At 41.0% G+C, this 27,812-nt stretch overlaps 1 protein-coding gene across 3 annotated transcripts in view; it reads left to right on the plus strand.

Annotated features, from left to right (window-relative positions):
- plekhg5b (pleckstrin homology domain containing, family G (with RhoGef domain) member 5b) overlaps positions 1-25,769 on the plus strand; it is a 77,156-nt gene extending 51,387 nt beyond the window's left edge. For all 3 annotated transcript variants that reach the window (XM_084916255.1, XM_084916256.1, XM_084916257.1), the window contains 18 exons: positions 964-1,063; positions 1,298-1,358; positions 1,630-1,721; positions 1,813-1,949; positions 3,818-3,984; positions 17,185-17,376; positions 18,610-18,777; positions 19,874-19,969; positions 20,226-20,426; positions 20,874-20,984; positions 21,103-21,252; positions 21,381-21,518; positions 21,605-21,724; positions 21,897-22,029; positions 22,203-22,318; positions 22,478-22,632; positions 22,816-23,886; positions 24,148-25,769. In XM_084916255.1, coding sequence (XP_084772381.1) covers positions 964-1,063; positions 1,298-1,358; positions 1,630-1,721; positions 1,813-1,949; positions 3,818-3,984; positions 17,185-17,376; positions 18,610-18,777; positions 19,874-19,969; positions 20,226-20,426; positions 20,874-20,984; positions 21,103-21,252; positions 21,381-21,518; positions 21,605-21,724; positions 21,897-22,029; positions 22,203-22,318; positions 22,478-22,632; positions 22,816-23,886; positions 24,148-24,157 — 3,218 coding nt within the window. In that variant the 3' untranslated portion in view covers positions 24,158-25,769. The remainder of the gene's footprint in view (positions 1-963; positions 1,064-1,297; positions 1,359-1,629; positions 1,722-1,812; positions 1,950-3,817; positions 3,985-17,184; positions 17,377-18,609; positions 18,778-19,873; positions 19,970-20,225; positions 20,427-20,873; positions 20,985-21,102; positions 21,253-21,380; positions 21,519-21,604; positions 21,725-21,896; positions 22,030-22,202; positions 22,319-22,477; positions 22,633-22,815; positions 23,887-24,147) is intronic.
- The last annotated feature ends 2,043 nt before the right edge of the window (positions 25,770-27,812 follow it).

Here is a 27,812-nt window from a genome sequence, read left to right on the forward strand (position 1 = left end):
CTGCAGGCCGTCGCTGCGTAAATGTCAAGGACTCAGAGTTGTTGTTATTGTCTAAATAAGGCAGATCGTGTAAATCATTTCCCTCTTGCACAGCTCAATGTGCGTTTGTCGCGAAATTCCACATTTGCACATTTTGTAATTTGAGTGAGCGTTGTTACTTTTATTGAAGTAAAAATTTGTCTTCCACTCTATGCAGACAGTTTTGGCTTCAATCGTGCCAGCAAAGTTCCAGTCAGTTATTTTGTAGAAACTGTCCAACCCTTTACTTTACAGTACAAAGCACCTTGAGGCAACTGTTGTTCTGATTTGGCACTATATAAATAAAATTGAATTGAATAGACATTTGTAGGGATGCATCCCTAAATGTACGGCCGAGCAACGTGCCCATACAAAAGAGAATCTGTATTGTTTTTAACACATGCTGTGAATGGAAGAATGAATAAGTTACAACAGTGATTTAAACAGATATAAAGGGTCATATTCATGACACAGCAATGCTCAGCATAGCTCGCTAAACTTATCTCAGACCTAAAGTGATATGTGGTATGTAGTGAAATGTGCCAAAGCCAGATGTGGTCTATAGTGTAGGGATTTGTTTTGTTTGGTTTTATATGTCTTTGCAAAAAGAAACCACGATGTAGTGGAAATGCAGGAACTGCAGGTAACTGTCACTGAACTTCCTTGTTTGTCGAAGGATGCTATGTTTTTGTTCTATATCTGAAGTAAAAACTGTTACCATTTACATAGACTGAGAGCAGAATTTTACAATAATCATCCAGACAGTGCTGTACAAACCAGAAAAATGATCTTTTCATTCTTTTGCAGTAAATAACTTTTAAGAAAAGTTGAATTAACTACCACTTTTCCATTTATTAACAATGCAAATTAACATTTGTTACAATAAAGGTTAACTTAGTTGTGAAACAACACAGAGAATGACTGCTGTGATTTGTTAACCTTTAGCCTCCATCCTGGCTCGGAACGTATCCACACGCTCCTGTCCCCCACGGACCAGCCCCCCCTCGGACCTGGAGGAAGAGGATGAAGGGAGCAGTGACCGTGGGTCAGTAACCCTCTGTTATGTCATACCAGTGTTCCAGTTTTCCTCCTGCTTGCCTCTTTTCCTCTCTTATTCCCTGCATGCTATAGGATAAATTGGAGCCATAAAGCATGTCGCCTGTCAGATCTCATTAAAATTTGTGATGCAGACAGATGAAGACGGCACTTTCTCATATGTTGGTTTTTTTTGAAGTGCTGCTTCATGTTAGGGGTGATGATGTGTTTGACTGTTTTGTAGGGAGCGTAAAACAGTGGGGATGAAGCTGGTGAAAAAGAAACCACGGAGACGACACACTGATGTAAGATGTCATGCAAACACTTTAACCCATGCTGTGTTCTTGGAAGGAGTCCAGGAAGATTATATGATATAGACAAAGAGTTGTTAAATACAGCAGCTGCCATTTTTCTCTGTACCAAGATATGGCGTGATAGCACCTTCTAGGCTGTTCTTTGTCTGAGCCAGGCAGTGTAGTATGAAGGAGCCCCCCTGTGGCTCTGCTGAGAGCCTGCATACAGCCGGACAGCCCGCCCCACCTGTGTAAACTCACAGTCCCTCTGTTCTTCCTGCAGGACCCCAGTAAGGAGTGCTTCAGCCTCAAGTTTGACCTCAATGTGGACATAAAAACAGAAATTGTACCTGCTATGAAAAAGAAGACACTGCGGTGAGCATTGTGTTAAAAACTGAATTAAAAAGTTTTTAAAAACAGTTTATATAATAGTTACATTTTATTTCTCTTCGTCACGTCTTACCAGAGAGGTTCTAGGTCCTGTGTTTGAAAGGAATGGCATTGAGTTGTCCCGGGTGGACTTGTTCCTCGATCAGTCTAACACGCCACTGTCCCTCAACTTCGAGGCCTACCGTTTTGGAGGACACTACCTCAAAGTGAAAGGTAAAACCAAACAAGTACTTAAGTGATGTCAAATTATGAGTCACGATTCGTACAAATAGCGCTTGTGGCTGATTTATCGCTGTCGACTGTTGCAGAAGATGAAACAACTTCTCAGCAATGAAAGTTTTTTAGATATGCAAGACTAAAATTTATGGCTGTGTTTTATTACAAAGAGAAACTGGCCTGAACACAGAGCGAGTTTAAGGGCAGATGAAGGTTCAGGAAGAGCAGTGAAGAATATGGTATTCAATTATCAGATTCATTTTGAAGATCCTCTACAAAAACCCACTAATCATCAACACGACAGAGGCCAAAAGAGCAATACTGTAATTTTTCCACATCATATTTCCTGTGACTCCTCACACGAATCCTGAGTATACGTTTCCCATAAAGACGCAGAAGCTTTATTTCACTGTGATATGATTGAAGCAACCAAAATCCATCTTGTACAATACTTTTAAAATCCTAATCAGTAATAATTTTGTCCCAGGTTGATTTATTTTTTGTAATAACCCAATAATAAGCAGAACAAAGTCAAATGTTGCCAAATGTCTCCCCTTTAATTGCAGAAAATGCATTCTTTTGATGCATTTTGCAGCCCTTCACCTGTAAATGACTATTGAGCTGATCGCATGAGATTCGGTAAAACAAATAAAGATCATGCAAATCTCATCAACAAATCAAATTATTTCCCCTTTTCTTTAAAATAGCCGACATAACTGCAGGTCCGCAGCTTGTTTAGGATATTTTTTTGGTCAGTTATTCAGTTGCTGGACAAAAAAAGACTGTAAGAAACCTCTTTAAATCAATTTCAATAGCACAATGAAATGGCCCACAGGAAAAGTGGAGCTTTTGTTGTTTTTCCTAGAAACCGAGCTGTCTCATCCTCGGCAGCAGTATTTTAGACGTTGCACTGTTCTTACCTCTGTACCTTTTTAACAATGGTTAATCGAGACGAATGAGGCTGGCCAGTTTCCTCTCACACCCGTGTTTCTGACAAGCAGGAAAAAGGAGTGGACTGCGTCCTTTGTAATATACTAGTGATTAAAACTACACGTGGAAAATGTGTCACTGATATGTTCAATCTTGTTCCAAAAGCCTCATGAAAATTCTCACAAATTTCACTGACTAAACAGCGATATGAGTCTTTAGACTTTCCCTAATTTTTTCCAGGGTGGAAACTGGGTGAAATGGCTCCTTCTCCGCTGTTTCGCTTTTAGATGAAAGGCCCATTAGAGCCGCTCATAATGAGATCCAGTACCACGAGTAATTGCTCTTCTTTGAAATTGTCCCCTCCCACTCTCTCACCTCTTGACCACAGACTGGAGTTACATACAGTCTCAAAAATATACAGAGGTCAAGGGTAAACAGTTCACAGCTGTTCGGTCGCATGAAGTCTGGTCCTGTAAACACTTGAAGTTAAATCACGGTCTCTCCTGAGCTTTAACATGAATTTAGTTAGAACTAGTATTTAGGTTTTCTCTTTAAGTAAGCACTTTCACCAGGGATATTTGTTTTTGTTGCATGATTTCTAAGATATTTACCTGAAAGGTGAGAAGTTTCCACTGCCCCAAAGTGACCCAAAAACACACTACTGCAGGTTTAATTTAAGCCCAACATTTGATTTGTATTAACCTGTCTACTGTGTTTTTAAGAGGCTGTAAAAATGTAAGAAAAACCATCACACCCCATACTGTTGGGTGCTGGTCGGAGTTCAAAAAAAGTCCAAACTCAGAACAAAAGTCAGTTTGAAGAGAAAAGTCTTTGGCATTTTTTTCTGCTATAAAAGATAAATAATGACTTAAGAGTTTTCCAGTATTTCTTCCACACAGCTTGACCTTTTCTTTTTTCTTTTTTTTTCTGTGTAGCTCGGCCAGGCGATGAGCTGAAGGTGGAGCAGGGCGTGAAGGACTTGCGGTCTCTCAGCCTGCCCAACATGAAGCCGCCTGGAGTCCAGAGCCCCTACATCCTCGCGCCAGGCAGTGAGAAGGTGGAGCATGGATCTCTCGGACGCCGCGAAAGCATAGATCTGTTGGTGAGTTACGTTTGGGACAAACGGATTCGAACACCACCTCTGTGAACAACACATTGCACATTGACACGCCCTTCATCTTTTTTTTGGTTTTGTTTTTGCGCCACAAACTTTATCATTTTCCATATCACCTGTTTCTGTTGTCCATGGGCTCCTCCTCCTAGTATCTCATCATGATGTCATTATGACCTCATTGTCTTCCATTAGCGTTATCGGCACTGCAGAATCTTGGGCATCTATTTGAGCCTTCTGCCAGACTCAAATCTTCTGCCAGCTCTTCGTGCATCTATGAGCACACATGCATGTATGTGCATGCCGTGTCGTACTGCCGACTGAACCTTTGAATCTCACATGATGATGAGTCACTCAGGAACTCTCTCTGCTATACTTCAGCTCTTCCTGCAGCACCAGGAAGCGCCTGTTTTGTTACTGATGAGTGATGCTAAAAGGCCAATAGAGGCTTGCAGGATCCCGATCCACTTGGCTGCCAAACACGCAGCTTGGAAATGGTGCAGACGGTCATCGGGTTCAAGTTGTGGCAAATAATGTGCTTTCTGTAGCTCTCGAAACAGTTTTCAGCATGCAAACTTTGATTTTTAGCACAAATAGACATTAGTCAGGCTTTAGCACTGGCACTGTATCTAATCATCCCTTAATCTGTGAAATGTTTTTGATTATTGCTTGAAACACTGTTTAGTCTGTAAAAAATCATGAAAAATGTTCCTAACAGCTTCCCAGAACGCAATATAATGTAATCAGATAGCGACGCTGCTCACTAAACACCCACCCATGCAATGTTGTGACATGTCCCAAACTTTCGATATACTTCACAATAACAGTAGCAGATTTTTCTCCCTGAACCTTTTGGATTTTTTGAAACAACGGGCTTTTCATTTCAGGCAAAGTCAGGCTATTATTTCTAATTGCAACCACAGATTTTTGCCACGTGAAACAACTGTCTGTTGCAAACTAGCTTAGCTCCATGTCTCTGTTTGGAAAGCTTGTCTTGTTCTGAATTTAGAGCTGACTGATCATCAATTAAGGGTCTTGTTCTTAAAAGACAAGTACCAACACTTTCTGTCTGGAGCTTCTGCAGAGAAGAGTAAAGGTCCCCAAATCCCATAAAGAGCTGAGTTGTGTTAAACTGTGATTGCATGCAGACGCTGCTTAAAAATGTGGGAATGCCTTGAGTGGATGTGACAGTCACGAATGACACTTTTAAAAGAAAAAATGTTGTTTGGGTGAGAGGTCAGTGGCCTATTTTGTCTGGCCAAGAGTCTGAAAATTATAAATATATTAAGATATACATACTGGCTACTTTATTAGGTACACTTTGCTAGTAGTAGCAGTAGTTTCACATCCCAAATGTGCTCCAGCAGACTGAGATCTGGTGATTTGAGTTCAGTAAACTCATGGTCATGTTCAAGAAACCAGTTCGAGATGATTTGAGTTTTGCGACATGTTGTGTTACAATGTTGGAAGCAGCCATCAGAAGAATGGATGCACTGTGGTCATAAAGGGATGGACATGATCAGCAACAATGATCAGGTAGTATTTCACTTGGTACCAAACTGTGCCACTTTGGTGAGCCTGTGTGAATTTTCGCCTCACTATCCTGTTCTTAGCTGATGGGAGTGGCACCTGGTGCGGACTGAAGCTGATTCAGCTTCACTCGCACCTCGGGGAGTGTTTGAAGCAAGATGGCGCCTGTGTTTGGCTTTGCCGCTTGTGCCGCTAGTACAGCTCGCTCGTATAGTTTTATACTGGCCGCTATTGTCACTTGCAATATTATTTTTACCGTCCTGTGTTTTCATTTTGTCTCTGCCACCAATACTTATGATCGGGGCACACTGTTGTATATCAAAGATTCAATGGAGAGCTACTTTGACAGCTGGGACAGTTACAGGAAATTTTTCCCTCCACCCTTTGTGTGTTCCTCACCTGAGTGCATGTTACCGTACATATCGGTGGGATTTAACACGAAGAAAAGAAGAAGTAGGGGAACCAGGGCCGGTGTCCAGGTGCGACTGAGAAGGTACCGAAGATTAGCTTCTTGGATGTGGGGAGATTCCCAGTGCTTACGACCAAAGAGAAGATCTCATATCACTCCAGTTTTGGCCTCCCTTCACTGGTTGCCTGTAAATTTTAGGTTTCATTTTAAAATTTTAGTTCTAACTTTTAGGGCCCTACATGGTCAAGCTCCTCAATATTTATCTGACCTGCTGAAACCACATTCATCTTCTCGGGCTTTAAGGTCATTAGATCAGAGACTGCTGGTGGTACCGCGCACTCGTTTTAAAACTCGTGGTGATCGGGCCTTTCAGACTGTGGCACCACGGTTGTGGAATTCTCTTCCACTGTTTCTACGCTGCATGGACTCCATTGATTCTTTTAAAAAACAGCTGAAGACATTTTTATTTAGAAAAGCATTTGATTAATTTCCTCTTATGCTGTTTTTATAGATTTATAGATTTATTGTTTTATATTGTTTTATTTGCTGTTTTATTGTTTTATATTTCCATTTCCTGTGTTCTAAAGCACTTTGTGCTGTGAAAAGCTCTATATATATACTTACTTACCTTTCTTGTAACGAGCGGTTATTTGATTTACTCTCAATACTTGATCAGCTCAGTTTGGTCATCCTGCTGGCCTTTGGCATCAACAATGAATTTTCAGAGAAGTTGCACTTGTTTTTGTGCATTGAGTTGCTGCCATGTGATTGGCTGATCAGATATTTCTGTATATGTCTGTATGACTGAAACTGTAATCGGCATCATCTGGTGCAGTATCTGGTTGCGCTGCCTTGATTTGCTCTTAAAAGTGAAAATAACACAATTCAAAAGATTTTATAAATAAGATTTTCTAGATGATGCTATTTAGAAAAAAAAACTTATTATAAGCAGTCTCTCCATAACATTGCTTTGACTGATGTTCTGAACAACATAGTATGAGTGGTGACTTGTATTGTCGTGTTTGCTTGTTTGTTATAAGCAGATATTCAAGTTTTCCCATAATGTGGTCATCACTTTCCAGTCTAGTAGCATGTCTTTGTGTACTGGTTGAGAGTAACCCCATATCCTGAACCAGTGTAGTAAGATTTGTCACATACTTCTTGTACTGTAGTTTACATTTGTAGTTTACTCAAGTTCAGTCAGTTTTGCTTTGTCAGATGTCATTTAAGTTGCGTCAAACATTGGTTGCTAATCATCCCTGAGGCAAGTCGACACGTCGAGTCGAGTTTGATTGTGTGTGTTCGTATACGCGCTGTGAACAGATGTCATTGTTGCCTTGGGCAGCAGAACGGGTAGAGGCTTGGTTAAAGCGTTTTATGGGTAATCTGTGAAGGTAAGTCATGAAGACGAGTCATCAAGCTGTGAAATAAACACTGGAGGTTGCTCAGGAACCCAGTTTTAGTCATACAGTCTGTCCTGTTGCACAGTGGAATATTTTGCGTTCTTTACAGGACTCTTACTACCGAGCTTCAGTACCCACAGTGCTGGCTCATGCTCGTCGGCCTTATTTACGCTGAATTTGAAAGAGTAATGAGAGTGACAACCCCAGTGCAGTCCTCAGGGTGGCAGTAAAGTGCATAACTCTACCAGAAGACAGTAGTTTATCTCAAAATGTTAAAACACTCCTCTTGAGTAGTGGAAAAAGTGTTTAGAGTCTGAAGTTTGTTTTTTTTAATTGGCATGACTATATGGGAATTTCTTTATTTATATTTTATAATAGGTACCAAAAGGAAAACCTTTCACATGAGGGACAAAAATGAAAACTGACCCTGAATGACTCTGACCTTCTGCCCCTTGGGCAGAACTTTAAAATTAAAAACAGACCTGAGTCTGTAATGGAAATCCCTGCATGGCCTCAGAAGCACATCTGAAAAGCATTGTCAGTGAACACAAATTCTTGGTGTACCTAGAGTTCACAGTTCAGACTTCACTATGCAGAGAAAAAAAAGTGTATAAACAAGATCATCTTATCTGGGTCCAAGCTGGTGTAAAATAGACCGAGGTTTTTAGAAATCACGGGCGCCACCACCTGTGGGCTAAAGGGGAAAGGTGGTGAAGGTGCATGGCCATCTAGTTTTGTTGATATGGGGGTTTATCACTGTATCACCTGCACACGTGTAACGGTAACACTGATGCTGAAAATTGTGGCAAAACCACAATGATGCCATTCGATGCATTATCAGAGGAACAATATGGCGCAGCTGACGCCAGCCTGCTGAGAAACTGAAATCTTATATTTAGCAGGAATGCTGAGAAATCAGTTTCAGATTTGCATGAACTGGTTTCCTTATTTCCCAAATGCTAAAACACAATGATGCAACAGAGTGGTCAGCATTTCCTCATCTTTCCTTACAGTTCTGACACGGCATCACGGTTTCTATTTTCTGGAAATGGGAAGCCAGTTTAATGATTTAGAAGAAAGGGAAGAAACCCTGTGATTCACTTAGGTTAGTGGCCCGTATTTTATGTCAGCTGTAGCTTGGAACTTTGTTTGAGCACTGAGGAGCCTCCTTGTGTCTCTGTGACAGCAGTTTTGGCGCTAACTGTTCAACGCATGCATATCTGAGTGTGGAACGGCATCAGCTTGTGACCAAACCCTGTCCCTTCTCGACAGAATTAACCTTTTGTCTAAATGAGGCATTTCATGTTTATTATCACATGGTTCCTATATTACGGTTCCTGGCACTTTTGTGATAGGCTAGAAATAGCTTTCGTGATCGAGAATGGTTGTTTTATGACGCTGATTCTGAAAGATGCAATCCAGCCTTGCTGATAGTTTCCATATAGCCCTGTATGCAACCTCTGCGATGCACTTAATTGCACTATTTGCCAGTTATTTCTCCCTTTGTACCTTTTGCACCACATCCCCTTTGATTAAGGGTGCCTTCTGACCTGCAGAAGACCTGAGTTCCAGCTAATTCATTTGTGTTTATAAGGGTTTTTTTTTTTTTGATAATAAAATTATATAACTACAGTTTAGGTTCGAATCTCTGGAAGCTGAGACCCTTCTCCATTTATTTGGTAAGGTGACCTTATTAATCCCAAGGGTTAGTGCCCAGATTGATATCAAAATTGAGCAAAAAGAAAACTTAAAAAAATGTTTAAATGTTTCTCTCACTGTTAAACAGAAGCTTCGAGATGCAAAGTCAGAGTCACAAGCTTGTTTTCCCTTTTCCCTACAACAGAACCTGAGATCTTTCACTTTTACAGCTCTCATAAAGATAAGGCAGCCATGTTCTAGGACCTTGTTACTGTCAGAAAAACATGATTGATGATAATAACTCTGGTTAGTGTTCTCACCGTTGTAATATAAAGTCCATTTGTTGCCATAGAACTGTAAATACAACACAGAAGCAGCTGACCTGGTAGTTTGCCTTGCTCCTCTGACTGGGTGTGATTCAGGCTGAATAAAAGAATTCAAAAATCTTTCAACTTTAAACAATATTCTTTTATCAAGAGGTCGCAAATCCAGTGTCGGGTTTGGTTTACAGTTTGCAGTTGGATTGTGTTAGCTTTCAAAGGGAGCTGGTGTTGGGTAATGGATCCTCCATATGTGTTTTAGGGCTCTGGCCTCCCATAATGCACTCTGCCCTTACGTTAGGAAAAACATTTGGTAATCCTTTTGTGACACAGAAGAAAAAGCTGGAGAAAAAGCTGGCACTGAGCTTCTGGTGAAATTTATGTACCAGTCCCACATCCGAGAACTTTTCATTTAAGATTTGACACGTTTAGCTTCTCTTTGTAAATATTTTTGGTGAAACTTGATGTTTTGAAACCTGTTATGCTCATGACCAGCTATGTGTTTTTGTTACCAGCTTCTAGAGTAGTTTTACACGATTCACAGATCAAAATAATCCTGATTTATTGTGTAGTGCACTTTGGTGCAGCTCAGTTTATTCACTGTCTTAAGTCGATTTATCTCCTCTCCCTTTAAGGCAATGCGTCCTTTAACTCTCTCCTGAGTGGCTGAGCTCCATAAACATAATATTTGAACAGCTGATGTGTCGGGCTTCTGTGCTTGCAGCCACAGCTGCAATTATCATAGTCTGCAAGGCTGACACTATTGAAAAAAAAAAAAAACTGTGTAAAGCAACGTTTTTAGAGCTTTATAATTCTTTGTATAATTCTTTAACACATCACAGCCTGATGACTAATTAGAAAAGAAAATGATTGATGCAGCGATCCAAAATATAAACAAGCATCCTAGTTTGGATTTCAAAGATTACCTTTGTGCATGGTGCATGGCATACAAAAACTGCATGTCTACCATAGTTTTGCAGAAAGAAATGTAATTAACACATTGAAATACTTTATTTTATTAATATTAATACTAATACTTATATGTGCTGGACACATGTTGTCTCATACTACATTTCTGTTCTCAGTTTTTAATCATCAGAGGCTTCGAGTTTCCTCATCTTATGTTTAAAGAAAAAGCAGCTCTCTTATTCACAAAGGCTCGCCCCAGAGAGTAGCACCTAATTTAACTTGTCAGATTTTTGGTTTGTAGGGATTTGCGTCTCCTCCTGGGATCAAACCAGGGGCTTGTTAGGCGAATGTGTAAACCACTACACGGCCTTATGTTGTGTTTGCTGACTTTAGATATTGTGACAGTTTTATATTGAGTGTGTGGAGACCATTACCTTGATCTGATCTGTTAAGTGTGTATTTCAAACAGGATATTTTTTATTTAATAGTGCTGATGACCCTCACGTTTCATATCCACTCTTGAAGATTGCTTGTAGCCTCTCAAGTGTAACGATTTGTTGCTTTATTATCTGATAGAAGGAAATAAAGAAAGGAAATCTTGTGTCGTAGGTTTGGCTCACTTACAGTTAGTAGTTACAGTAATTCCAAAAGGAACAGAAACTCCCAGCTTTGTCTTAAGGTTGTAAGAGTAACAGTCTGGTAGTCACCATGCCGCCACGGTTGATAATGTTGTTTCATAACAGACGGGTTGCTGGGAATTGCTGTAGCTAACAAAAGGCCAAAAAAAGCCTTCAGGACTTGAGAAACTTAATAATGTAGACAGACTAATTGTCAGCTGATGACACAGAGTTGGGAATAATGTTATGTCTTCTTTTATTTTTACACATTTTAGTCACATTTAGAGTGTTTTTTTTGTTACTGTATTCGTGTTGCAGGAATCGACTCATACAGTGCCCTCAGTGTGCTTTTGTTTGTTTTGAAATGCAAGAGAAACTGACAGGAGCAATTGTCTTTATTTATTTCCTTTTAAATCAGGTCATACAGTGTGTTTCAGTCCCCGTGTTACACAGCTGTGGATGTTAATGTGGTGCTCTTGTGTTTCAGACTATCACATCAAGGACTCGTCTTTCACTGTCTGACCTGTATGATAGTTTGCAAACGGGGCAGCTTTGGTCTAACAAAGAAATCAGTCTGAATGACAATGCTTCAATCAGCAGCGGTCACACAGGGTCATTACTGCTGGATTGATCTTAAGAACTGAACAGAAACATGAGGGCTTTGTTTGAAAAAATAGGGTGAGAAGTGCCTCTGATTGACCTGGTAAGTATGAATGTTAGACTTTGATCTCTTGTGTGCACACGGTGCCATTTCATTCGTGACATCAGCTCTAGCTAATAGATCACTAATCACTATATATCTTTATATCTTATTAAAAAACAGACATCTTACTGTAGATTTGAGTTGTAATTCCTCTCTGGATAATGAATTATTTGATTAATTCTAGTAAAATAATTTTTCCAGGCAGATCAGCCAAATATATTAAAATTTAAGTTCCTTTAATCTGAGGATTTTTCAATGGCTTTGCCTTTTGACCTATTAGTGCGCAATAAGGACGCTGATATTTGGTTAGGTGAATAATCAAGGAAGCGATTGATAGATTCACTGATAATAAAAATAATCTTTAGTCATTCTCCAGTGGAAATTTTCTATTTTAGCTATCAATACGTTTCAGACTAATCGTTAGCATTTGTGGCTTCTTAAGATTATTTGTAAAAAGTCCCAGTAATGGTGTATCTGTACCTATTAGATCTATTAGCTGCTGAAACTAGCTAATTTTTCTGTGTGAATACTTTTTTAATGATTCACGTCTTTTGTAGAATTACAGTAATTATGTTAGCTGTTAAGAGTCCATTATGAATTCCCCATATAGTGTGGGAGGTGCCAAAACCTGAGAAGGGTGAGGAGGCGTGTTCGTGTGCTGGAAAGACAAATGACTTCCCCTAATGCCCGGAGGAGGAGATTTCTGCAGTGCAGACACACACACCTTTATGATTGTGATTGTGTGACCTTTGGTCTTCCGTACACAGTACCTGAAGGCTTAGGCAGACAGAGTGAGACTTATGCAAGAGAAGAAAGTGTGATGCTTCACTCTGCTTGCACTGTTGTCAGGACTGTGCTTTCCTGGAAATGAATTCCTAAATTTACTGGAAGTGCCTCTGCTTTTCTGATTACTCGGGACCTTTTTTTCCCCAAATTGGGGGTCTTATTTATTTAATTTTTTTCCCTGTGGAAAATGGTTCGTTTTGTCCGTCTTACATCCTGGCGCAGCTGGGACCTACTGAATGTGGACACGGAGATTCCAGAACTACCAACACCAACATTAACTGAGAGTCAGGTGAGAGGCCTGTTGATTGGTCAAAGTGCAGTGGAAGATATGAGTATTTTTTACTGCTTTTCTTTGTCTAAAAAATTATGTTTTTGTTTTTTAGCTGCAGTGAACAAATAATTGAGTCATTTTTTTAATCAAATGATTGCTTTTTTAAAAATGGCAAATATTTGGCACCTGTGCATTAAATCTACTGAGTTGAAGTGTTTTTTCAATCTGTTTAGTTTTTGAACTGTTGTTAAGACTTTACATTTCTCAGTAGTAAATCCTATTTTATATTTTCTGTTTAGAGATGAAATAATAAAGTAAATCAAATACTGTCAATCTCTAGTCACAATAAACCAACCAAAAATGGTTATGGTTAGTTTATTTATCCAATGCAATCATATACAGAAAAGCGAGAGCATTATCTTTTTTTAAATTTCTTTGATCTTCTGGAAACATGACTGAGAAAATAATTTAGTGCACTTGCTGTGAGGATTGCTGGGTTGGGGTAAAGTATCAGGAGTCTTGTTTTCACTTGGTTTTAACTCCCTTCTCTCACCTTAAGCTCTAAGCCTCGGTTTCTTTTTGTGCCGCCGTTTGGGGTTGTCATCGGGCCTTGATCATAACAAATTCAAGGGCTTTGGGTTAACCTGTGGCGTGTGTTGAGTAACGTGGAGTTTCTCTCAGCTTTAATTTCCTGGTTAAGCACACATTATGTGTGTTTTACTGCGTAAGCTGGTGTGTATTCAAGCTTTGAGGAAGGTCAGTGTGCACACTTTTTCCCATCGTTAATCAACTTTCCTGATCGAGGGAAGTCGTTATCAGTTGCATAAAGGTAGTTGCAGGGGCACAGTGAGTAATGGGGGGGGGCACTACTTTTCTCTTTGTCACCACTTACTTCGATACAATCCCTTCCCATTTAATGATTGTTCTTCTTTACAGGCCAAGGTTGATGCTACAAACTACAGTGATAAGATAAGACTGTGTGGGCAAGCTCGGTGCTTGATATCACTAACCTGACTGGCCCCCACTAGACCTGCTGAACAAGTCTGTTCCCAAATTGAGTTGCTTTATAACAGAGACCGCTCAGGTCAGGTTTACACAGTAGGCCCGAGGTAAAGCTTGTAAACATAATTAGTTGGGCAGAAATGAGTTGAGCGGCTTAATGTTTGCCACCAGGTCCTCATTATGCCACCAAAACATAGGATCACAGAATATGTCTGTGTTGTCTGGTACCAGGATGGTGCTATTGGATCCTTTGAGTCCTATTGGTAGCAGGTTATGGCTTCCATTGACAGGACCTGTTTAGGTTAATTCCTCAGATGACTGATCAGATTGCGGTCTGTAGAGTTTGGGAACCAAACCAGCACCAGGTTTTGCAGTATGGCAGGGTGTGTAGCTGTGCTTGTTGGGGAGTGTCATCAAACCATTGTGTGTGCCAGGATTCAAAGTAATCCAGAAAAAACATTGTGTTGCAGGCGTTGTAACAAGACGACCTATGTTAGTTGGTTTTCTTATTGTGACTCATCAATATTTGGTCTGACTGAAGGACTAATGGGCAGTGTAATTACTAAGATAAATATAATGAAAGCATTTCTTTGACTGTAATGTTTAGAGTTGTTACCAACTGTTGTATAGTTCTTGTAGTCAAGATCTATTGTTATGCTAATTATAATAATCTGATTAGATTTATTCAGTATGCCAAAGTGCCAATTACAACTTTTGTTTGATCTTTAGCCCAAAACCCAAATATCCTGAGATACTGACAAAAAAATTGCTAATGTAAACTCACACAACCCCAACAATCTCTGGACTTAATTCTCTCTTAATCTACTTTATCTAGAAAGTTTTGAGCCTTTTCTTTTTGAGAAGCTGTGCGCCTGCTGGAGCTTATCTGCTTGGCATAAGCAGCATTTTGAATGTGCTGAAACAAGCAAGTAAACAAAGGGGATTTCCCTTTTGGTCATTATCGGGGAATTTCTTTCCTTGTTTTGACTCCATTGCCTGGCATTGTTTAAGGATCTCTAAAGCAAAACAGCGATTAAAGATGGCAAAGAATAATGGCTTTGCGTCCAAATAAGAGTAAAAAACGAAGTATCCAAACTGCAATTTGCTTGCACTACAAGCAGGGCTAATCGGGGGGAATCCTTTGGGGGAGGAAAGAAAACCAAAGTGTGCCTAATTCACAAGCAGGGAGTTGATAGTTTATTTGTACTTCAGAGCAGCCTGTTGAGACTAAGACCGTTTAGCATCGCCACAAGTACCAGGATGGTTGTTCAAACCAGGGAGCTCCCTGAAAGCTGCCACAAAAGCTCCACCTCCTAATATTCAGATCAGCCTCCTCTGGTGCCTCCTCTTTCCTGCCCAACACAATGAGGCAGGATCCTCCTGGTTGCTATGACTTCTGGCCAGTGCGTGTGTGAAATGCAAGCAGGCTGGGTGCCTCAGTGAGTAGGTTCACCGCTGACTGTCGGAACAACAGGACAGGACACAGATACGTCCCGGCTCAAAGAGAAGCTGCGATCGGACTCTGCAGGACGCGGCGGGTAACCCGGATCCTGTCAGCTGGAATAGGCGTTTGCAGACTTATTGAAGTTCAAGTTCTGATGGTGAAATAACGTGGGAGTGTTGTAGCTGTCACTCGACTTCTTTGACTGACTTTGCATCGGCTGAACTGAACAGCGAGGACGACGTGGATGTGTGTTTCACAGTGGAAGTGGAAAGAGAGGAGGCGAGAGGTTGACAGAGAGCAGCAGCTGGCTCCAGAATGGGCTGCGATCCATGAATCCAATTGAAGGATTAGGATGGTTTTTGTTACTTTTGACATGCCGCTGGCTTCAATGGTGAGCACTGTTAATATGGTGGGAAACTGCTGATGGCATTTATCCCTTGGTGGTTATAATTACAACTTCCTGGCCTTGAGGCTTTATGAAAGTGGTTTCCTCAAAAACAGGTTTTTAAACTGTGCACGGTGTTCATTTCTGATCCAAAGTTTCCTTCATGTATGCCATCTGATATGTAGAAATACTTTAGCTGCTTTTCTTTGCCATTATTACAGCCTCCTTTAAATGTATAAAACCCTGTTCTTTGATTGCCTCGTACAGCAAAGTCAGACAAATGAATCAGGTTTCAGTTTGACCAGTCGTGCGCGCTCTCAGTAGCACAGGGTTCAGATTTTCCCTGTTTGACCATGGGGACTCGGCACTTCCTACCACCTGTGTCCTTGACCAGTTGGACCAACAAAAAGTCCCTAAATGGCTCCATGCTCATTTCCCTTTCAACTAAAGCGCCTCCAAATTTGTCCCTTTCCCCTCTTTCACTTTAGTTTTTGTTTTAAAGCCAAGATGTCACTCTGCAGTTAGGTCACTGCTCTCTTTGGTAATAACTCCTGAAAGATGAAAGGACTAAAAGCCCCTTGAAAATTTAGATTTACTTACTCATTATGCAACCCTGTATAGGACACTTATGCACCTTCATTGTAGTTAAGTGGTACCATTAAGGCCCTCCTGAAATGAGTTCAGCCAGAGATTTTCATTTTTTAGCTTCAGTTTACATTCCATTGTGTAACATATACATGCTAGAAACGTTTATGGTGACAGGCAGTTATCATTACTTTATCTTGAAAACCGTTTACATTTTACAAGTAATCAAGGCTTTTTATCTAGTCTTCTTGTTCCTGCAGTTTCCCCTAAAGTAAAAGTCAAGTGCAGTCTTAGTTTGCTTTAATCCGTGGTACATTTTAAAATTTGATAGTCCTCAAATTATATGTCAGTTATTTGTAATAGTAAACTTTAGGCTGTGATGAATTAAAACTGGCTGTTTACTATTTTGTGAAATTTCACGAGTCTGACAGTTTTGGACCAGAAGAATTGGAAAGTGCATCTGTGATATCCATCAGTGCAGCAGCTTGGTGTTTTTATCACATTGTGTTTGTGTAGGCTTGTTTGTGTTTCTGGGGGGGTGATGAGTAAAAGAATTTCACTGGAATGGATGGCGAGTTTCAGAAATGGTGTCAGTGTCCAGGAATGTGAGTTCCTTTTGCTGTGTTTGAAGTGTGGGGGGTGTCGATGTCCTGCCTCTTGCTGACTCCTGACCAGCAGATTCTTCAGCATTGACACTCCGACGACAAAAACAACTGCTTCCTCAGATACTGAGGTGGCCCCTGTTTGTTTGCTTTGCTGCTGCTCGTAAAGTGTACAGAGATTGCATGAGCGAGGGCGCACGCCAGGGCCTGCTGACAGGGTAACAATGGACAGGGAACAATGGCCAGACTCGGCCGTCTGTTCTTTTGGAACAACCTCCCGCCTGCTCCTTGTGATGCAGTGAACATACACAGCGAGGAAGTGGCAGTCCTTCCCTCTCCTGTTTGTGTCCAGGGATTTGGATAGTTTTAACGGTCCTGTTGATGTCATCCCTGGCTCAGAATTCCCCTTTCAGATTTCCTGTTTGTCCTATCATTTCATCATTGTCTCTTTCGATGCGTCTGGCTGGAAACAGTTATAATTCCCCTCATTCACTCATTGGATCTTTTTTTTTCCTTTCATTTTCTGTTTTCCCTCCTATTACGGTCTATCATGTAACTGATTTTTGTCTGTTCTCTCTGTCTCGCAGGGTCAGGCCCGACGGAGGAAGAACATAACAGAGTTTCTGGGTGAGGCGAATATCCCAACCCCAGATGCTCTGGGACAGATCGGTGGCTCTCTACCTGCTGTAGGGGCTGGGCCCGACAGCTGGAAGAACCGTGCTGCCAGCCGCTTCAGTGGCTTCTTCAGTTCCAACGCTGGAGCGGGGTCTTTTGGCAAGGTAATGCCGACAGGGTTGTGATCACATGATCACAGAAGCGAGTGCAATTGCTGTTCCAAGTGAAAGTGCTGCACTTTCTTTTGGCTATAAAGGGCTGTAGGAGGCAGGCTTGTTGCCCAGACGATGTCTGAGATTAAGAAAACATTAAAAAAACAAACAGAACAGTAGCAAGTAGCAGTGGGAGGGGGTCAGAAGGCCATATCCCCCTTGAGCCCTGGTGAAGTCATTTCCTTTCAAAGTTCTCCTGACTTGTTGGCTCACATACTTTCCACCCAGCAGCTCTGGAAATGAGTAGGTAGAGGAAAAGCCTTCTGTTAGCACTCAGTTTTATCCACTCTTATCTTGATTATTAAAACACCATCTTTTCTGGAAATTTGCTACTTTTAACTTTTTATCACATGGCTGATAAACAAGTTTATCATAAGGAATGGAAAATAGGGAAGGTGTAAACCTGGCTCTGTTTAAAAGGAACGCAGTCGGCCTTTCAGCTCTCGTTAAAGATCGCAAGGTTAACCTAAGCAAAGGTTTTCTCTTTCTGGATCAGAGGTTTTTGAAAATGATAATCAACTTTGATTCTAATGAAGGACAGGCACGCGCCCACACACAAACATGCCTTCCATTGTATCTCATCCTCTGAGGTCACATCCTTAACAGTGGCAGATGTCAAATGGAGACAGTTTCTGTCAGTCACCTGTCATTGCTGGGCCCATCCCTTTTCAATTTATTTGTTCCCCTTAAATCCCCTCAGGGCCAGAGATCCTGCACCTGGGTCTGGACCTTTGGCATCCTCCATATTGTAGGGTTAAACAACATTGAGCTGCTTTCACACCAAACTTTAGCGAGAAGTCCTAACTTTGGATCTTTTTTCCCCTCATACATTTCTGACTTTTTGTTGACTGTTTTCAAGAAGCACAATCCTCCCGCTCCGTTTCTTTCCACTGTTTTGTAGCACTCGCCCCACTCCCCGTCTCCTATTGTTAAGATGGTCTCAATGCACGGAGCTCATTTTCATAACTACATAAGGCCTGCCAGCTTGAACAAAGACCTGAATAGCGGCCTAGGCGCCAGCAAGGACGGGATTGTGTATGCTTATAATACACAGACCCCTCTCTACTTACAGCTTGAATGTAACAATAAACAGTCACACAAATGGACAGTTACTTTTGCGTCTCTTCATGTTTCTGTTCAAAATAATCACATCTGTTTTTGAAATTGTTTTTTATCTGATCGCAGGAGGTGGATCGACTGGAGCAGCTCCAGAGCAAACTCCAGACCTACACATTGTTTGGATTGCCAAAGGTGCCACGACAGCTCTCCTTCCACCAGGACTCCTGGGAGGAGGAGGAGGAGATCGACCTATCCCTAGAGGACAGCTGGCAAACGCTACTGGACAACTCAGAGGTACAGTGCAGATAAGCAAACCACACAAACACACCCACTTTTGTCTTGTCGTGTATACGCAGACATAATGGAAAAAAATCAGTTTCCTACTAGAATCAATGCAGATATTTGTAACTTCCAGTGGTGTAATGCTGAACCACGAATGGTTTGGCATTACAATTTTCTCATTCATGACATTACTTGCATGCATGCTGGTTTCTGGTGTGTGCACAATTCTTACTTCCTTATATCTATCTTTATCATTCTTACACTCAACCTGATGCCTCCTTTCCTGGAATACTGGTTATAATGCACTTCGCTGTTATGTTACCACAAGGAACTGAATTTGCCGCAAATCTCATGCCGTCACCGAGTTGTTGCACATGTTAACGACTCCACGATCAATCAGCAGGGCTAGAGGTTATTGCTCAACACATACACTGTCTTTCATACTGTAAATGTACCTCTGATGGTTAGTTACACCGAACACATTACTGTCTTGATTGCTGAAACACAATACTGTTGGTGATGTGAGTTACGGTGAAAAAATATGAGAACATCACAAGGAAACAACTGTTGCTTTTGTTGCATTGGGTGACAGATTTCCTGTGGAATTTTTAAGACAATAAGCAACCGTCACAACTGCCGTTGCGACTGACGTGTGGATACAATTTACATTATAGCATGAAATCATAAGGAAGTATGCAGAAATAACAAAGATGTGTTTAATTAAAGAGTAAAGCAAAAAAATGGTTTGTTAGGCTCACACCATGTTGTACCACTTATCCTTATTCTAAGCAATCAGTAACTTGATTTGTTTTGAAAGTCAACATTTAGTTAATTGTTCGTTTAATAACTAAAAGTTCTTGGAATTGTCCTTTAAGTCATTTCATTTCTTACTTGTTTGTATATGTAAACATTTTCTGAGGAAATATTGTTGGGGAGTTTTAGTATTTAGCTTAAATGTCTGATGTAATCGTTGTACTCCAAACTCTGACATGGGAATGAACTGCGATTAAAATGTTTAATCTAAAGGAAGTTTACGCTAATATTGTAACAGTTGAGAGGAACGTATAAATATTGTGTATGTTTATGAATAAAATCTGTGTGTGCGCAGACACTGACAAGACGCCAGTTCCACCAGCAGGAAGCAATATGGGAGCTGCTGCACACAGAGGCTACCTATATAAAGAAACTCCGAGTCATCACTGATGTAAGCGCAAAGAATGCTTTTGTTGTCTGTTCACGCATATATATATTGCATACTGTGTAAGATGAAGAGGGTTGTGTAGTGTAAAAGATAAGACATACAATGAAGCTCTTTTTCATTAGACATTGACAAAGTGTGGGGCCTTTATCGCTGTCTAATAAACAAGGAGTTTAAGTTTAGACGTAACTGCAGTGCCTTACATCAGATTACTGTCGTAATATTCAGGGCTTACGCTCTTTTTATGTCTCCCTTCTTGCAGTTGTTCCTGTGTGGGCTGCTGAACCTGCAGGAGAGCGGCCTGCTGACGGAGGTGGAGCCCGCCAAGTTGTTCAGCAATATTCAGGAGATCGTCCGCCTCCACACCTCCCTTTGGACCCAGGTCATGCTGCCTGCCCTGAAGAAGGCTAGGAAAGCCCGGGCTCTGCTCGACCCCACTGACCTTCACCATGGTTTCAGAACGGTTAGTTTCAGACTCCACAGATGCAACAAAAGAGAATCCAAACCCTGCATGCACCCCCAGACAACAAAAAAGAAAGACATCTAGTTAATTTAAATAGTATAGAAACTTTATCTTGGTTTAAAGCATTGAGTGCATCTTTCCAAAGTCAAAAAATCCAGGGTTTTACATTTAAATAATGTAATTACCATGTAACTACATGTTCAATATATAAGTGTGACTGATTATGTAACTATGACTCATATAAAGGTTTAGGTGTTTTATCAATTCACCTGATTAGTTGGGTTAAAGGTACACTGCACTGGATGCCAGTAAACATAAAACCTTGCTGTTTCACAATTTTTAAGCATAAATAGGATAAGAAACGTGAATTAGCAGCTAGTACGTCTTTGTTTTACTGATGACAGAAGTAAATATGACGCATGTCTTTGTTTCTGTGTGTGGGTTCAGTTTGGCACCATGTTCAAGCCCTACATCCGTTATTGCATGGAGGAGGAGGGTTGCATGGAGTACATGCGCACGCTTCTCAGGGACAATGAGCTCTTCAGGACCTACGTCACGGTAAGGTTTCTCTTACCATTACGATAATCCCAGATGCTCTCTATGCCCAAAAACTCATCCTTGGCTTTTCTCCTCATTTCTGATGCCTGACTTCCTGCTTTTGTCTGACTCAATTCAGTGGGCAGAGACCAATAAGCAGTGTAACCGTCTGAAGCTGGCCGACATGTTGGCAAAGCCTCACCAGAGACTGACCAAATACCCGCTCCTACTGAAGATTCTTCTCAAGAAGACAGATGAACCAGCAACCCGTGACATTGTCAGCAGCATGGTAAGAACTTGGAAAACACTTAGAAAGTGCTGTTTTTCTCATTTACACTAAAGTATATGCTTTGACTGCTTGTCACCCTGCCTGAGGTCTGAATGCAAATGTACGTTTGTCATTGTTTTCCAATTAAGGTTGCCACAGTAGAGGGCTTTATCAACAGCGTAGACTCCCAGATGCGACAGCGTCAAGAACAACAGAAGCTCGCCACCATCTCTGCCCGTATAGACTGCTACGAGGCTGTAGAGGGGAGCAGTGAAGAAGTGGAGAAGGTAAGAAACACTTTACAATACCCCAGTGCCCTAAAATTAGACTTCATGTCAAACTCTGCTTCATGCCTTTATCTTTTCCCCCTCAGATCCTCAAGGAGTACAACCACTTTGACCTCATGGCTCCCATGAGAGATGTATCTCCGGAAGAGACTCGACAGCTGCATCTCGAGGGCGCGCTGAGGATGAAGGAGGGCAAAGACAGTAGGGTAAGACTGACTCGCATGACTGCTTGGAAACACACGAGCTCTTATCTTTATATTCAGATTACACGTGGATTCTCATGTTTCCTTTGCGGTTACGTAAAATCTCACAAAAACTGCAGATCTGTAAAACATTACAAGAGTTACCATAACTGAAATGAGTTTACTGTCCCCACAGATGGAGGTCTATTGTTTCCTGTTCACCGACCTGCTGCTAATTACTAAGCCGGTGAAAAGAGTGGAGAAAGTCAAAATTATCCGTCAGCCTCTCCTTATTCACAACGTCATCTGTAAGGAACTCAAAGACCCAGGTGAGTGCTCAAATACTGACTTTAACTCCTGAATAATATATATTTTTTTGTTTTAATAAAGCAGAAAATCCAGGAAATTCTCACCTTTTGAGAAGCTATTTAACTATTTAATTATATAGGTGACTTTTCAATCCACAGAGTACTAAATTTTTCACGTTTTATGTCTCCTACAGGCTCTTTCATCCTCATCTACCTCAATGAATTCAAGAGTGCAGTGGCAGCGTACACTTTCCAAGCCAACAGCGCCACCCAGGGGCGAAGTTGGATAGATGCAATCTGCAATGTCCAGGTAGGATAGCAATGTTTTATTATAGAAAAAATATCGGACAGCATCCAGATATGAGATTTTTGTGTGTTTTTTTTTTTTTTTTTTTTTAATTTTTACTTTAGAAGCACTAATTTTTACAGTCATTTACATATTTAATGTAAATGGTGCTTTTCAATTTAGAACCAGCTCCAAAGGCTTCGCACTGAGGAGTTCCTCCGCCAGCAGGACAGTCAGAAGAGATGTATGGGGGATGGAGAAGAGGAGGAGGAAGATGAGAGCAGCAACTCCACTACAAGTTCCCCTTTGCTGAGTCACAAGGATCAGCAAAACTCAAGGTACTGAAGTGTAAAGAATAAAATCTGCTGCACTTTTGTAACACGAATAGAACTCTACACAAATTGTATTCTTAAAATCTCAAACTATTCCTTAAAGTGATCCATTATTGTCTCTGATGTTTTCCTTACACGCTTTCTGGTGAGCTTTTTAAGTCTAACGTTCAACTAAAACTCTCCTTTCAGTCAATCAGACGGTTCCACTGAGACCCTATCAGTGATGGATGTCGATGAGCCCAGCGAGCACTCAGAAATTCCTGCTTCCAACATGAACCTCCAGGAAAGCGCTAATAAAGACTTGGATAGCGCTGTGGGTTCCCTTTCTGACAGGTCTGTGGGTCAGAAGTCGTCAAGTCCACTCAGAGTCCACTCCGCCATCTACACTGAGCACAATCAGGGCACAGGACCAGATAGTGAGGACCTGGACCCCCAGTGCCGCTCTCTTTCCATGGACAGCGCCTACGGTACCCTCTCCCCTGAATCCCTCCTAAGAGAACTGCAGCCACAGCCTGGCCAAAGTGAAGGCGAGGAGACTGAGGAGGAAGAGGGAGACAGGGAGAGTCAGGAGCCAGAGCACGAAGAGACAGAATTAGAAGAAGTGGATGAAGAAGAGGAAGAAGAAGAAGAGGAGGATGCTTCATTAGGGTCTCAGGTGTCAGTTGTCCAGTCCTCTAAACCTCGTCGGCGGCCTCATGTACACCCCCGACTCCATTGCCTTCTGGGGTTGTCCTCTCTGGCTCTATCCCGCTCCGAAGACAACCTCCTGCAACACTTTCATGGTAACCACCCCATCTCCCACACACACTCCCTCAGCTCTGAGACGCAGGACCAATCGCTGTGCGGAGACATGGACACGTCAAAGCGGTCGCACAGTAAGAGCATGTCCGAGCTGGACCAGAACTCGTCAGTGGAAAACAAGGAGTTATTTTCCACTGACCTCGACCAGTCTGACGATCGCTTGAGCATTAGCTTGCCCTCTGACAAACTCAGTGCCACCCTGAGGAAGGCGGAAGCCAGGCATGGCCACGGGGCGCCCGATGGACAATGCGAGGATAATGATTCTCAGAGCAACAGCTCAGATGGGGAAGTGACTCCTTCTGCCTGCTTAGATAAGAAAGCCAAGTCAGCAGCGGCCGGTGACTCAGGGGAGGCATCGCCCAAAAAGAGGCAATCTCCAGGCCAACACAAGAAGCTGACGCTGGCTCAGCTGTACAGGATACGCACCACTCTTGTCCTGAACTCCACACTGACAGCATCGTAAGTCATTACTTCTATTATATAAGAAATAATCTGATAGTTTGAGAAGAAACTTAATGTTATACATGTATTGCGGGTGGATACTGATAGTCTCACAGAGCCAGGCTCCTTGTGCCCTTCTGTTTTCAGCTGCATATTTATTATACATACAGGAGTGTTTTTGATCTCAAAGAAGGAAGTGAGGAAATGCTCCTAAATTTTGTTTTAGGTACTTTTCCTGAAAGGTATGTGTGTATTAATGTTATCCTTTCTCCTGCCCAGGGAGGTATAACAGCTCTTCCAAATGCTGACTGGTGGCATATGGACATTACAAGGAAGAATCCCTATTTTATGAGGATGGACTGAACACACAAATGCACTCGCTCTCTTCCTGCCCTCTCCCTTCCTGTTGCTTTTTGGACAATGACTGTCCCTTTTTTTTTTTTTTTTTAACATCACAACAATAGCAATGCATTTGTGTTTTTGATTTTGCTGTTGCGTTGGTTTCCAAATTACTCAAATGGGAGGGAGGGGCAGAGAGATATTAACTGCTTGCACTTTGCAATGGAAGTAGCATTAATGGGGGCTGGAACCTTAAGTTGGACTTTGGGTGGAGTACGTAAGGAGCCCCTACAGACAGGAGGCATCCCGGCGGAGGCCTTAAGACCTCATTACTGCACTCCACACCGGAGAAAAGGCGGAGCTGAGTCCTGCACATCTCCCTTCTCCTGAGGTGAAAAGAGGGAACACTAAATCTTGAAAATCTTCTCTACACGTGGCTGAACAAGAAAACGGCGCCTAAGACGAGCTCCTGATACTTGTACTAGTCCTGGTTTGCTTCAGAAAAGTTAAAAAAAAAATTGCACAGTTATCTTTGTTAAGTAGAAGAATCACTAATGAGTGAATTTACATTTACAGTCACAATGAATTTTTATTTGTACGTGTTTGCTGTAAAGACATCTGTGTGTGACTGTGAATGAATGTCTGCATTTGACTTATGAGTCCAATCCTGACTGAACCAAAATTGCTCCCGTTCTATTACAAACACAAAGATGGAAGACTTGTAGAGCTGGTAGATTCCCAGCAAAAAAAAATTATTAAATAAATAAAAGTGCAAAAAGGCAAAGCAAGTCCAAAGCAGCCAATCGCATATCAGCTCATAAAGACTTGATTCTTCTTTATTTGATTATAGGTTGAACTAGTGAGAAGATTTTCCTAAAAAATAGACAGAACATGGGTGACTAAAGCTGTTTTGTGGAATTTTCTGCACTATATAAAGGCTTGGATAGCTTACAAGCACACACAGGAACTGATTTATAGGAAAAACAAAAGGAGTGCACACGTGATTGTGTTTCTTGCTAGAAAGAGGAGGCTAAATAAAAAGTTTGGGGTGGTGACTCTCATTTTAGATGAATGGTGTTCTCTGGGAGATTTAAGGGGAAGAAAAAAAACAGCAAACGTAACATTCACACTGATGTTTGGCTTTTCAGATCAGTAATTACGGACTTTACTCAAAATGTTGCCCAAACCAAATAAGTTAAGTGTTTAGTTTTTTGTGTGTTTATGTAATATTTATTATGACTCATTTGTTTTATATATAAGATATTGTTTATATTGTTTGCTTCTGTGTTTTGTGATTTCTTTCTTTCTTTCTTTTTTTTTTTTTTTGGGTCAATTTAGTCTTAATATTTTTTTTTCCTCGCCAGGCATTAATGTGCTATGAACCAAAATAATGTGTTTCCTTTTTCAGTAATGACTATAAAGTGTCTTACAAAATAATAATTCAACAGAGGCTCAAATACAGATACAATCCCTCTTTTTAATGGTTTAATCCAATGTAATGGAGTGATTTGAGGAGAGAGGCTGAATCTGAACGGCATGGCATTAAAACAACATGAACTGGTCAGACTGTTCCCGTCTCTTGTGTTCTTAACCGCGCACAGACAGCAGGTGGCGAAAGAACGTTGAGGGGCAAATTACACCAGACCGACCTGACCATGTGTGGCAGCAATTCATTAGATCAACTTATTTGATATAAGATCAGCAGAGCAGTGAGTGAGAGCAGTGGCAGACGATGTATTGGCATATTTAGATTAAGTAAGAACTTAAATATATACAGTGCAACGACACACTACAAAAAATACTGCACTGCAGGCACACTGCAATAATACTGTTCAAAGCAAATAACAGAAATATAAAAGTACTTATTAAGAGGTTATCTGACTCTGAAATGTTTTAAACGATAGTACTCTTAAAAATAGAAGTGCTAATTAATTATAATACCTGAGTAAAATTATCTCTGGAGAAAAGTTATTTTTAACACACTGTTAAATTCAGCCACGCTATTTTGTACTTCTACAGTAATACATTTAAGAAGGGACTCTTGTACATTTATCCCAAAGCTGTAGTTGCTTTAGAGTTGATTACATCAATTTTGTTCATGTTTTAAATATTTCATAAATGTATATCTTTATGACAGTTGCATAACCAAAACGTACGCAACATCTCAGGAGAAAGGTCACAGACTGAAGTTTATTTGACTTATTCTGGCCTTGCCAACAAGTGCTGACATTTCTGCCCAGCGACCTCCATTAGAGCACAAGGCCAAAATTTACTGCGTGATTTACTTTTCTCTGAAGTTTGTGTAAGCGTTACCTTTTCACCTGTAACTTCAGCTTTGGTTTAGTACCATAAATATAATGGCAAAGCACAAATATTGAACTAGTTTTGAATGTAAAATGTTAACATTTATTGTAATTACAAGTATTAGCATGCAGTGTTGAAATGTGCTTTGAGTAAAGAGTAAAAAGTTTAAAATTTATAGGCAAATGGACAAAGTAGAATTACAATGCTGCTTCAAACCACTTATATTCTACTTAGTTTGGGTTTAATTTGGAGTCAAAGAGCATTTATATTTTCCAGTTAAGTTTTGGGAACTCATTTGGATCACATAGTGAGTACAGCTGTCTGTCTGGGCCGACCGTCTGCTTCAAATACCCAGAAAGTTCAGATGAGGTGAAATCCGACCCGTCTCAACAGCAAACGGTCCGACGAACATGTGGAGCATTAGACCGGAGCCTAATGGCCGAGAGTAACGTCCCGGCCAAGGTGTATTTACAGGTGATTATATCAGCTAATCGGTGGATTACAGCATGTTGAATCCACACAAGCCCCTAAGCTGCAGGAAAAAGACAGTGCGGCCCTGTGGGATTTTCTGTTTAATCTGGTCCCAGAATGCAGCGGCCCCTCCCATTCTCACATCTGGCCCATTGGGATTTACTGTTGTAATCCTTGATTTTAAAACAATTTTATTATGCTTTACTGCTGATGCGCTGAACTTTAATTAAATAAAATGCAGCTTTCTATTTTAGCTCTGAAGTAATTACACATCCCCGTTCTATTAGCCTCTGCTAAGTAAGTAATGAGGTTGTGCCATGATGGCTGCAATCTGGCTGAAACCTATAGAGTATATGCAAAGTACATTATGACACACTATAAAATATGAACAAATTATAAGGTAAAAAAGGGATGCTGCAACACACCCGCGTTAGGCCTTTTTAACAACAATCGTTGAATAAAGACGCAATGAAGAAACATTTCTGTACCATCTCTTAAAGTACAGAACAGAACAGAAATGTGCATAAACACTAAAAGGTGTAACTTACTTACTTCTCCCTTTTTGCTTTTCTCTGCATGAAGTCTGGTGCAAATGTGCTGCGTACAGCTGGGGCAGCAGAGGGTTAACACCACTTGCTGTGGCAGATGTCAAAAACCATGCTGTAAAAAATGTCCGATTAACACAAAGGGGCACTTTGGCAAATCCTGATTATAGGAGCACTTTCATTTATTAAACTCTGCCAATCCTCTGTACTCTTTCTGAGCGGGGATTAAAACCAGGTAGACACTATTGTCTATCTAAACAATCCCTCTTTAAGCTCTAGCCGTTT

Source organism: Perissodus microlepis, chromosome 20, assembly GCF_051167445.1.
Source record: "Perissodus microlepis isolate ML-2025 ecotype Zambia chromosome 20, ASM5116744v1, whole genome shotgun sequence".
Classification (NCBI taxonomy): Eukaryota; Metazoa; Chordata; class Actinopteri; order Cichliformes; family Cichlidae; genus Perissodus; species Perissodus microlepis.